The sequence below is a fragment of the Scyliorhinus torazame genome, chromosome 12 (genome assembly GCF_047496885.1).
Source record: "Scyliorhinus torazame isolate Kashiwa2021f chromosome 12, sScyTor2.1, whole genome shotgun sequence".
Classification (NCBI taxonomy): Eukaryota; Metazoa; Chordata; class Chondrichthyes; order Carcharhiniformes; family Scyliorhinidae; genus Scyliorhinus; species Scyliorhinus torazame.
The window spans coordinates 160,780,448-160,792,789 of NC_092718.1; the positions used below are offsets into that span (position 1 = coordinate 160,780,448).

The 12,342-nt window shown below is 48.4% G+C and overlaps 1 protein-coding gene across 11 annotated transcripts in view; it reads right to left on the bottom strand.

Annotated features, from left to right (window-relative positions):
* gtf2ird1 (GTF2I repeat domain containing 1) overlaps nucleotides 1-12,342 on the bottom strand; it is a 322,923-nt gene that overhangs the window by 15,869 nt on the left and 294,712 nt on the right. For all 11 annotated transcript variants that reach the window (XM_072469282.1, XM_072469285.1, XM_072469287.1 and 8 more), the window contains 2 exons: nucleotides 7,885-7,922; nucleotides 2-117 (listed from right to left, as the gene is read on the bottom strand). In XM_072469282.1, coding sequence (XP_072325383.1) covers nucleotides 2-117; nucleotides 7,885-7,922 — 154 coding nt within the window. The remainder of the gene's footprint in view (nucleotide 1; nucleotides 118-7,884; nucleotides 7,923-12,342) is intronic.

Genomic DNA, 12,342 nt, shown 5'->3' on the forward strand with positions numbered 1-12,342 from the left:
CCACTAGAGAGACTGGATTTGGAGATACGCCTGCTTCCATGTTAGAGGATGACGGTACAATGTTTCCCTCTGACACTCTTCTTCGCTTTCGTTTGTGCGCTACATCTTGCTTTGATGCTGTAAAGGATAAATGATAAAGTACAAAATATTACCTGCATAAACATGACTCAACCAACATGTGCCCCAAAAAGTATGTGGGAGTACCACCGACACTTTCCTATTACACCTACCGACGGTGTGCACTCCATTACAATAGGATACCTACCGTGAAGAAGGAGGCCTTTCGGCCCATCTGGTCTGCATCGACCCTCTGGAAGAGCACCCTACCTAGGCCCACTCCCCTGCCCTAAGCCGGTAACCCCATAACCCCACTTAACCTGCACTGCTTTAGACACCAAGGGGCAATTTAATAATAATAATCTTTATTAATGTCACAAGTAGGCTTACATTAACATTGCAATGAAGTTTAGCATGGCCAATCCACCTAACCTGCACATCTTTGGACACCCGACCTAACCTGCTAACCTGTACACCCAGCCAATGCGGCTCCCTCTGACTCCCAAGGGTTTAGACTCCTGTCAGGAGTACATTTTTCCAGGGGCATTATCAAGTGTCCCGTACGGTGTCAAGTACCACCTACTCATTGTTACGACTGGATTAGTAAATCCCACCACGGCAGTTTGAGAATTTGAACTGAATTAAAATCAATGTCTGGGAAAAATAAAACAGATAGCGGTGAAAATGAGAGGGCCTGACAAACAACACCAACTTAAATTTGTACAACACTTTTAACTGTTAGAATCCCCATGAGACCCAAGGGGGCAACCTGATTAATCTTCCCGTGAGCCTGGTGGAGTACGGCTCCCCCGCTGAGGGCGGAGCCTGTTCAACAGGATAGTTAACTCAGTACTACACCCACGTAGGAGCTGAGCTGCAGAGTAGCCCCGACTGGGACGGGGACTTGTAAATATGTTCTAGTAAATAAACCTTGTTTTAGACTCTCATTTCTGGACTCCTCCATGATTACTAAATTGGCGACGAGGGTAAGTAGAACTGAAGCAGCTAGACATTTGAACCACCTCTCTTCACTGCTCTTTGGCTGACTTGACGCATTCGATGAGGGTGCAGAGGGCTGGACTCAATTCGCAGAGTATATGCACTGTTTATTAAGGCAAATGCTATCGTTGGGGATGATCGGCAGACAGTGATTCTTCTGACTGCCTGTGGGCCCCCACTTTCTTTTTTTTTTTAAAACTTTATTTTATTCCAAACACAATCAGTAACATACAACAACCAAAAATAAACTTGATTCAAACAGTTTGTCAATTTTCCCCTTTTTCTCCCCTAAGCTACCCTAACACCCCCTTCCCCCAACCCTCTCCCCACCCACTGGCAACAAATAGCTCCTCAGAGTCTCCATCTTATATAGAACCCCTCTTCCGACTCTCATTTAGACTCTCATTTCTGGACTCCAGAACTTATTCTTCCCCAATTTAAAAAATTCATACAAATCCCCTCAGCCATGCCCGGTGGCGCTGCCGACCTGCAACACAGTGAGATTCATCGCCAGGCAATCAGATAGGCCAAGGCCTTGACATTGGCCCCCTTCCCCTCCACCAGCTCTGGTTGGTCCGAAACATCAAAAAACGCCACCAAAGGGCACGGTGACAGATCCTTCTGACAGAGACTTGAAAACCGCTACCTAGAAACCCCCTAACTTTGTGCACCTCCAAAACTAAGACTGTTTTTGCACAAAAACACCCATTAGCTGGGTAGAAAGGGCCAAAAACCTTATGTGCGACTATTCAGCTCATGGCCGTCACCCTACATTTAGCTCATAAAGAGCCTATCGTACCCCGAGGCCCAAGACTCCAACGTTTGAAGAGTTAGTGGCACTCATGACAAACCACTACGACCCCAAGCAGTCAGTTATCGTAAAGAGGTACCAGTTTAATAAGGCTGGGAGAACCCCAGAGAGTCTGTTATCATGTTTTTGGTGTGTTTTCACAAACAGGCGGAGTTTTGCGACTATGGGCCAACCTTCCCGAGATGCTACGGAACTGCATTGTTTGCGGAGTAAATAACAAGGTGAGCCAGGGGAAATAGCTGGACGAGCCGTTACTGGACCTCAAAAAGGCCATTGAGATTTCCCCGTCACGGGAGAGTGCAGAGAAGGGAGTCCAGAAACTCCAGGAGATGTCAGGGATGGAGGTAAACAGCACCCCCAGGACTGAGATCCCAGAACTCAACCTGGCCTCAATACTGTCGGAACCAGGCCCATTGGCTAAGGGCAGCTATAGCCAGGTGGAACACCTCACCGGAATCGATGGAGGACGATCTAAGGCAGTGCTGCATTTGCGGCCGGCAAAACTTCAGGGACTGGAAATCACAGATCAACCAGCAGACTCACCGCCGTACCCGAGGGAGACACCAGCACAGAGCCGGAACCCTACACTTAGAACTACCCGATGATGACGAGAGTATGCAATTGCATTGCATTGCCTCACCACGAGTCGGCCCCATCAGGTATTGTCCAGGTAAACGGCCACCTGTCAGAGTGGGAGTTGGGCACAGGGACCGTGGTTTCAGTAATAGGGAGGCAGACATTCGAGAGAATCAGGACTCGAGTTCAACAGTTGGGTTTGCGGGACACCGAGGCAAGGCTAGCGACCAATTGGGGAACCCCTAGCCATAGCAGGCACGATGATGACCCCTGTTACTAATAGTCCGGCACCCCAGAACGAGTCTGCGGGCCGTGACTGGATACAATGCCTCCGGCTGGTCTGGCAACAGATCTTCCTGAAGGGCACCAGAGGACTTTATGAAGTCTTGGGGAAGTATCCAGAAGTCTTCCAGGAGGGCCAGGGCAAGATTAAGGGGGGCATGGGCAAGATATATGTGGAACGCGAGGCCCAGCCAAAGTACTTCTGGGCCTGCCTAGTCACCTATGCGCTGCTGGTGAAAGGTGAGGACGAACTCAACCGATTGGAAGGCCTCAGTACCGTCCGTCTGGTGCAATTTGCTGATGGGGCAGCGCTGATAGTCCCAGTGCAAAAACCTGACACAACCAGATGCATGTGCGGAGATTATAAGTTGACCGTGAACAAGGCCACCCGTCTGGACAGGTACCCAATTCTGTGGATAAAAGACCGATACGCAAAGTTGGCTGGCGGTCATTCCTTTTCCAGCTCGACATGAGCCACATCTATCAGCCTCGCGCTTCCTGATATTGGCAGGAAAGTACAAGGTGGGCAGAACCTGCAGAAAAAAGCCAAGGCAGGTGGACACAGGCTAGGAGTTTCAAACCAGGGGACGCACTGTACGTCTGAAATTTCAGGGATGATGCCAGATGGATTCCATGGACAGTAATAGAACTGACCGTATTGATTCTCGCATCAGGTGAAGATGTGCGAATGGACAGTGCAGATCCACCTTGACCACCTCAGGAGAAGGGGGCCAGTCTTAGGCCATGCCCCAGCAGAGGAACCATCTTCCAGCCACATCACCATTTGGAGCTGGATGTCGATTCCAGGTTTTAGGTAACCATTAATACCACAGGGGCCTCTACGAGTACATGAGATTGCCTTTTGGAGTATCATTGGCTTATACAATATATCAGTGCATTATGGAGAACAGCCCGAGAGGGCTACGGCATGTGGTGGACAACATTTTGGCCACCGGAGCCACGGAAAGTGAGCACTTGAGCAACCTGGAGAAGTCCTCCGCCGATCTCCTAAGCTAGGCGTCCACCTCAAGAGGGGAAAGTGCATTTTCTACGCCAAGGATGTCACATCGCGTGGAATTCGACCACAGTCGGTTGTGGAGAAGTTGTGGCCGATAAAGCAAGCCCCCATCCCAGAAAACATGACAGAATTGCAGTCGTTCTTGGATTTCGTAAACTATTACGGGAAATTTATTCCTGATGTACCGACCATGATCCTGAGCCAGGGAGGACCGGCAATTCTCCAGGATCTGCACACTAGACACCCAGGGGTGTCGAAAGTGAAAATGCTGCCCGTAGCTATGTGTGGTGACCAGGCCTGGAGGACGCGAACGATCCAACAATGAGCCACTTGCCAGGGGACACAGAAGCTCCAATCAGCCCTGCTACATCCATGGGAATGGCCAGGCTGACCTTGGGTGCGCCTGCATGCCGACCTAGCCGGACTCTTCCAAGGGTGAATGTTTTTACTCGAGGTGGATGTCGACTCAAAGTGGCTGGATCCCACCGGATATCGTCCACCACATCGAAGGCCATGGTTCAGAAGCTGGGGCTCTCTTTCAGCACCCTTGGCAACATGGAGGTGCTAGTCACAGACTACGGCACCCTGTTCATCAGTGACAAGTTTGAACGCTTTATGAGGAGAAACAGGATGTGGCACATCTGCACGGACCTGTATCGCCCTTCATTGAAATGTTTGGCTGAGCGAATGGTGCAGTCCTTCAAAAGCAGTCTCAAGGAACAGACCATGGGGTCCATGGAGACAAGACTAGCAAGATTTTCGTTCAGCTATCGGTATACACCGCATAGCGCAACTGTTAGAGGAACCATAGAGGAACTGTTGATGGGCCGGAGGCTCAGGACCCGCCTCAACCTCACGTTTCCCGATATTGGCAGGAAAGTACGCGGTGGTCAGGACCTGCAGAAGCGAAGCCAAGGCAGGCGGACCCGCACTAAGTGTTTCAAACCAGGGAATGCAGTGCATGTCTGAACCTTCGGGGGCGGTGCTCGATGGATTCCATGGACAGTGATACAACAGACCGTATCAATTCTCATACCAGGTGAAGACGCGCGAACGGACGGTGCGGAAGCACATTGAGCACCTCAGGAGAAAGGGGCCAGACTTAGGCCATGCCCCAGCAGAGGAACCATCTTCCAGCCACATCGCCGGACACATGGGGGCCTGGGAGCTTTGCCCCCTGGGGGCCCAAGACCGAGATGCAAGAGGTAGTAGACTCAATGGCAACTCAATTCCAATGGCAGCCTTGCCAGGGATCAGGTACCGGTGGTATACCCCAGACGGTCATCTCGGAAACAAAGTTCAAACACGCTATACACATCCCAATCCAACCCCACAGCAAGTACAGCCCCGGGCAAAGAGGAGGTGTCCTGCTTTCTCTTCTTCAAGGACTGTTACTTGTAAATAAGCACTTCTAGTAAATAAACCTGTTTTTTGCCTCTCCTTTCCGGATTCCTCCATTATTACTGAAATAATGAAATGTCCTGAGGCACTTCCAGAGCAGCATTATAAAACAAAATAGGACACCAAGCCAAGTAAGGAGGTACTGGGTGAAATGACTAAAGGTTTGTCCATAGAGATAGGCTTTAAGGAGGTACAGAGAAAAGCAAGATAGGAGAAGCGGAGGGATGTAAGAATAGAATTCCAGAACTTCGGGTCATGGCAACTGGACGCACGGTCACCAATGGTGCGATGATCAAAATTGGGGACTATCAAGAGTCCAGAATTAGAGGAATAGAGAGATCTTGGGAAGGTACGGGGGCTGGAGGAGATCGTAGAGAGGGGTGAAGAAAGGGTGAAGCCACAGCGGGATTTGAAGAAAAAGATGAGAATTTGAAAATCAAGACAAAACTTCCGATGTAGGACAGCGAGCACAGGAGTGAGAGGTGAACGGGATTTGACCAAACTAACTGGTTCATCAATGTCCTTTAGGGAAGGAAATCAGCCATTCTCACCTTGCATATATATAGTCCCACAGCAATGTGACCAACTGCCTAATGAGCCGCCTTCTCAGGGTAATTTGGAATAGACAATAAATGCCAGCTCTGCTAGAGATGTCCTCATCCCAAGAATGAATTTTTCAAAAATCATAATTCCAAATTTCTAAATTCATAAATCCAATATAAACACACTTACTGAAGTTCAGTCTTTCGTTTTGCTACTTCTTCCTTCTAGGTTTGAGATGGCTTTCTCTGGTGTGATGAATGTAGGAATTTCAGATGTATTGTATTATATGTAGTTGGTGCAGTAAGGGTTAAAAACTTGGGCTAGTGTGTGACTGCTGCAGTCTTGTTTTTAAAAATCTTGATTTGAAAGACTGTTCGGCTTTTTGGAGCCATTGGTGCAATTAAAGCATCATAAAAGTTTGGGCCAATGGACTTTTATTTATATTAAGAGGCTTCCTTGTGTAATAGATAATTAGAGACAATATGTTCAGCTTAACAAGATGATGTAGTTAATGGGAGAAACCAGGGGCTGAAGCAGTCATGTGTCGAGATTTTCACTGTTAGTTTTTGGCTGGAAGGGGAGCTGAGAAGGTTTCTGAAGAAATACAACCATCTCTGTACAGCAAGTATTCCTGGGTCTGCTAAATGCATTTAAAAGTGGATTATGACCAGAGATGGTTTTTCCTGTTGTTTGAGTGGAAATAAAGATAGCAGTTAAGGGTTATTGTGTCACTCGCATTCCTTGAGGGGCAATTGTAAGCAATTTTCTTGTGTGATGTTAAAGATATTTTAATACTGTGTTAGTAATAAAGTTTGTTTCAGTATACCATATCCCTATTTTGTATGAAATCATTTCTGAAACGAAGAATGCTTTCCTCATATTCTTCGAAAATTAAAATAAAATATTGGGTTTCTGCCCAATATCCTAGCCACTGTTGGGGTCTGGTCCGGGATCTTAATACTGGCAACATTGTCTACTTTCTCTGCAGAGTTAGGATCATTTCAGGTTTACAGCAAAGATGTACCAGGCACACACTGCTTTTAGAACAATAAAGCAGTTCTTTCACTTCAACAAGCAAGAAAGAGAGACCATTCCTTTCGCTTCCTAGGTCTAAAGACTTCTGGCACGTTCTCTCAGAAAGCATCACGTAGGCATCAATCATTGAAATTATCAGGTAGAATTCTGTCCCCGGCCAACCCACAGGTTGATAGTTAACTAGTTGGTGGCATGGTATCATAGTGGTTAACACTGTTGCTTCACAGCACCAAGGACCCGGGTTCAGTTCCCAGCTTGGGTTCTGTCTGTGCGGAGTTTGCACGTTCTCCCAGTGTCTGCGTGGGATTCCTCCGGGTGCTCCGGTTTCCTCCCTCAAGTCCCAAAAGATGTGCTTGTTAGGTGAATTGGACATTCTGAAATCTCCCTCAGTGTACCCGAACAGGTGCCGGACTGTGGCTTTTCACAGTAACTTCATTGCAGTGTTAATGTAAGCCTACTTGTGACACTGATAAAATTATTATTATTAAACCGAGCCCCTCCAAAGCTGGTTCCCATGATCCACTTGGCGCTCTGGAGTCTTGTGGAAAGACTTCTTCTTTCCAAAGTTCAAAACCTGGGAACACAGGGTCACGGCAAGCAGGCTGTTTTAACTTTGTCTTCTGTTTAAAGACACATTCCGATTATGGGTGCAGAGACCAATGGAAACAAAGGAAATAAACAGGAAGGACTCTTACAATATTGAATGGCGGTGCAGCACGGTGGCGCAGTGGGTTAGCCCTGCTGCCTCACGGCGCCGAGGTCCCAGGTTCGATCCCGGCTCTGGGTCACTGTCCGTGTGGAGTTTGCACATTCTCCCCGTGTTTGCGTGGGTTTTGCCCCCACAACCCAAAGATGTGCAGGGTAGGTGGATTGGCCTCGATAAATTGCCCCTTAATTGGAAAAAATGAATTGGGTACTCCAAATTTAAAAAAAAAACAATATTGAATGGCACAGGACCAGAAACTCAACCTCTCTTCCCCAAACCAACCATTGCACTTGTGCTGCCACTGGGTGTAAATCAGGGATCAAAGGCGGGAATCATCCTGGTCTGTTTGTCTCAGTCACAATGGGAAGGGAATCTATCAGCAGATACATTAGGGGAGCTTGTGTGGGAGCATCCATGCGTACACTGTGTAGAGGAATAGGTAAAATGATTTCTCACCTGATTTGGATGCTTCATTACAAATCTCCGCAAAAGGCCTGTAAACGATCAAGAAATATAAACAAGTCATTGTCTGTCCAGTGAACAGTGAATAAAATTAATTTGCTTTTGACATTTTCTTTAATGGCAGGCCTGGGGTGCACTGCCTTTTTCTTCAGTTATTGTTGCAAAATTGCAATATTTAAGTAAATTACCATCCAGTTACACTCACTGGTTGTAGATACTAGCTCCAATGGGGATTGGGTTATCGAGGGGCGAAATTCTCCTACCCGCCCCGCCACATTTCTGCCCCGACCGGCCGGCGGGAGTCTCCGTAACACCGGCCGGTCAATGGGGTTTCCCATTGTGGGGCAGCCCCACGCCGTCGGGAAACCCCCGGGCGCCGGCAAAACGGAGACTCCCGCCGGCGGGGAATGACGCCCGAGATGTTTCGCATAACTGGGCCAGCACAATCTGGCTTGAAAAAGTACCAATCTAGGGCCACTCACACCCCCTGGAGGTCAAGTTATATCAATAAAGGTAGCTGCTAATTTGTGCAGAGCAAGAGGCCCACGGCCATGAAATGGATAAATTAACAGATTATACATTTTTGGTATTATCAGCTGATGGATAACCAGAGGCCCAGCGAACATTCCAATCTTTAGAAGTTTGGTCACAGGATGCTTTACACATGACGATTCAGTACATCCTCTGCGCTACTCTGAAGGTTAAGTTTGGGTTATGCTCCCAAACCTACAATTCTACTACTGCGTGACGACAGCCGAGTGGATAAAGGGATGGATCAAGGAGCCAGAAGCTGAGTGGGTGCGTGCGAAAAGGCCTCCTGCAAGAGGACCTCCCTCCGGGCCCTCGCCACGGCGGCACTTCCATCCCCACCCAAAAAGACATTCCAGCAGCCCGGTGGTGATCGCCACCCTACAGTCCTGGAACCAACTACGGCAGCAATTTGGCCTGACCAAAATGTCGGACAAAGCTCCCATCTGCAACAACCATAGATTCACACCAGCGCTGACTGACGCCACCTTCAAAAACTGGGGACCGGACAGCAGGATCGCAACAATGGACGAACTGACAAAGAAATCCCAGCTAGCCAGGGGGAACGAGCTAAGGTACCTGCAACTCAAAAACTTCCTACGAGAGGAGACAAGGACGTATCCACAACCGCCACAGCAGACATTACTGGAAGAGTTACTGGACGCAAGCATCTTAGATAAAGGGAACTGTAGCGACATGTATGACCGACTGGTAGAAAGGGCCGACACCGTACTGGACGCAACAAGAAAGAAATGGGAGGAAGACCTGGGGATTGAAAAAGGGTGTGGACTCTGGAGTGAAGCACTGCATCAACTGCACCTCCACATGCGCAAGGCTCAGCCTGACGCAACTAAAAGTGGTACATAGAGCCCACTTAACAAGAACTCGTATGAGTAGATTCTTCCCGGAGGTGGAGGATAAATGTGAACGGTGCCAAGGAGGCCCAGCCAACCACGCCCACATGTTCTGGTCTTGCCTCAGACTTGCGGGGTACTGGCCAGCCTTCTTCGAGGCAATGTCCAAAGTGGTGGGGATGAGGGTGGAGCCATGCCCGAAAGTGGCGGTCTTCAGGGTATCAGACCAGCCAGATGTTGGGGGGAGATAGCAGCTAAACCTAAGAGAAAAGAAAGGCGAACCACAGGAGAAGGGGAGGTGGGCAAAAGAGGAGGGGGGAGAGAGGGAGGAGACAGGGAACAATAGAGGGGAACCAGTGAGGTGGGGGGGGGGGGGGAGGGGAGGGGAGGCAAGGGAATGACAGCCAGAAGGAGGGCATGGGAAACAATAACAAACTTGGCATCTACAGGAGCAGAGAACAAGGAAAATCCGGGCGAAGGCGGGACGAACGGTTGAAGCGGAGGTGAACGCGAGACGCCAACGGCAGCAAAAACCGTCCGGGAGAAGCAAGCGACAACAGCAACACCAGATCCATTCGCGTATTGCCCTCTGTAATTGTTCTGTAATTGTTTCCCCGGCGCCCAAATGTATATGTGCCCCCCAGTTTCTCCCCCCCCCCACAAACAGATGCCTACTTATATGTTAAAAACAATATTGCCAATTGTACAGAGCTGCTGTTGTTGAGCTAGCACATAATACCCCACCAGTTATTTTATTCTAACTTTTTTTTTGTTGTTTTCTGTTTTGTTTTTTGTCCGTGTTCCCTACTCTTCTATGTATATATATATCCCCAATAAAAAACAGTCACAATGGAATGAATGGCCTCTTTCTATACTGCAACCATTCTATGATAGGTAAAGAGAGGGTGGATATTCAACTGGAGCATGAATAAATGAAGTCAGTTTCTGAAGAGTTATACGGACTCAAAATGTAAACTCTGTTTTTCTCTCCAAAGATGTCGCCAGAGTTTTGAAAAAAATTGTTTCTTTGTAATCCTATGTAATTCTTACACAGAGTGGATTAATGTTTTTGTTAATGAAAGCCAAGCATATTGCTGTGGGTAAGGATGAGAAATTTCCTTCCCTAAAGGAAGGATTTTTACAATTGAATGTAGGTGTCACGATAGGAAGGCACAGTAGTTAGCACTGCTGCCTCACAGCGCCAGGGACCCGGGTTGAATTCTGACCTTGGGTGACTGTGTGGAGTTTGCACGTTCTCTCTGGGTCTGCCTGGGTTTCCTCTGGATGCTCCGGTTTCCTCCCACAGTCCAAAGATGAGAAGGTTAGGCGGATTGGCCATGCTAAATTGCCCTTTGATGTGCAGGTTAGATTATGGGGTTAGGTCGGGATGGATGGGGGAGTGGATCTGGGTAGGTTGCTCTTTCAGTGTGCAGGGCCAGACTCGATGGGCCGAATGGCCTCCTACTGCCCTGTAGGGATTCTATGGTTGGTTACTGAGACTAGCTTTATATTCCAGATTTATTAACTGCCATAGTGGGATTTGAACCTGTGTCCTGGGCTGCTGGATTACTAGCCCACTGACATTATCACTTTGCTGCCAGGTCCCCTGATTACCATGGCTGTTAAGTCAATTGAGGCATGAAATAAGAATGGAGTGGTCAGACTTTAGACTAAACTCTGAGGAACAGATTTCCAACTGAGCACTAAACTGACACTTCCATTCATTGGTTAAAAGAAAAACTAAAGGCCAGATTGAAACCCCACTTAGTGAGAATATATAATTCTGAACTCCTTATAAATGGAAATTTTCTAAAAATGTTGTCCCTGGAAGCCTAATATCAACCAAGTAAGCAAATAAAATCAGGCCAGCGATTTTCCTCCTCCAATCCCAGAACCTGGATGCAACTTTATCCTATTTTTAGCAGGCATGAGGAACACTCACCTGAAGGTGGAGTTTGAGCCAGATCCATAGAATCATAGAATTCCTATAGTGCAGAAGGAGGCCATTCAGCCCATCAAGTCTGCATTGACCCTCCTAAAGAGCACCCGACCGAGGCCCACTCCCCTGCCCTATCCTCATAACCCCTTGCATTGATCATGGCCAATTCACCTAATCTGCACATCCTTGGCACATCAATCCTCAATGGCAACATCATGGCCCAATCATAATGTTAAGCCCAGGCCTGCACATGATATTGGGCCTTCCCTGTCAGGCCAAGCAGATACAGGGGTGTTCGTTGTTTTCATTTTATTTTTGTTTCCTTGTGGGCCAGAAGACGCAGAAGTGCTCCTATAGGCCACACAAGGAAAATATGTGCATCTCCCACTTTCTCTGCCCCACCATTTGCCACCAGACCTTCAGCCATCTATATCCTAAACAATGGAATTCACTCCCTAAACCTCTCTACCTCTCTCATCTTTTATGACACTCCACAACACCAATCTCTTTGACCATGCCTTTGGTAACCTGACTAATATTACCTTATCTTGCTTGGTTTTGTCGCACCCGACTTGTTGACACGAAGAGACCGTTGAATTTCATGAGAGCTCTCTTGCGTGATTCGGGACTCTGGAGATGGTACGATCTGGATCTCACCCTTGTTGGGAGAGATCCAGATCAGCATATTTAAATGAGCTATTAGCCTCCCCAGCGAGACCCCGGCCGGGTGCTGCTTAGTACTAGTCCACATAACTGTGGACTAGGCGTAACGGCACCTGGGGGCTTTCCGAGGCCATTAGGGATACCTGGGTGGTTGGGAACAGGACATCGAGGTCACCTGGCTCCCCCTCTGACACCTGGGCACATTGGCACTGCCAGACTATCACCTTGGCACTGCTGCTCTGGCACTGCCAAGGTGCCAGGGTGGCACTGCCAAGGTGCCGGGGCACTGTTAAGGTGCCTGGGTGGTATTGCTCAGAACTGGGCCTGAGGTGGGCCATGCCTATCAAAGGGTGGATGAGGGGGGGTGTATGAAGGGTGAGGAGGGGTGAAGGGTGAGGAGGGGTGAAGGGAAGGTATGAAGAGGCCTTATAAAGGTTTTGGGGGGGGGGGGGGTTAAGGGTGGGGGGG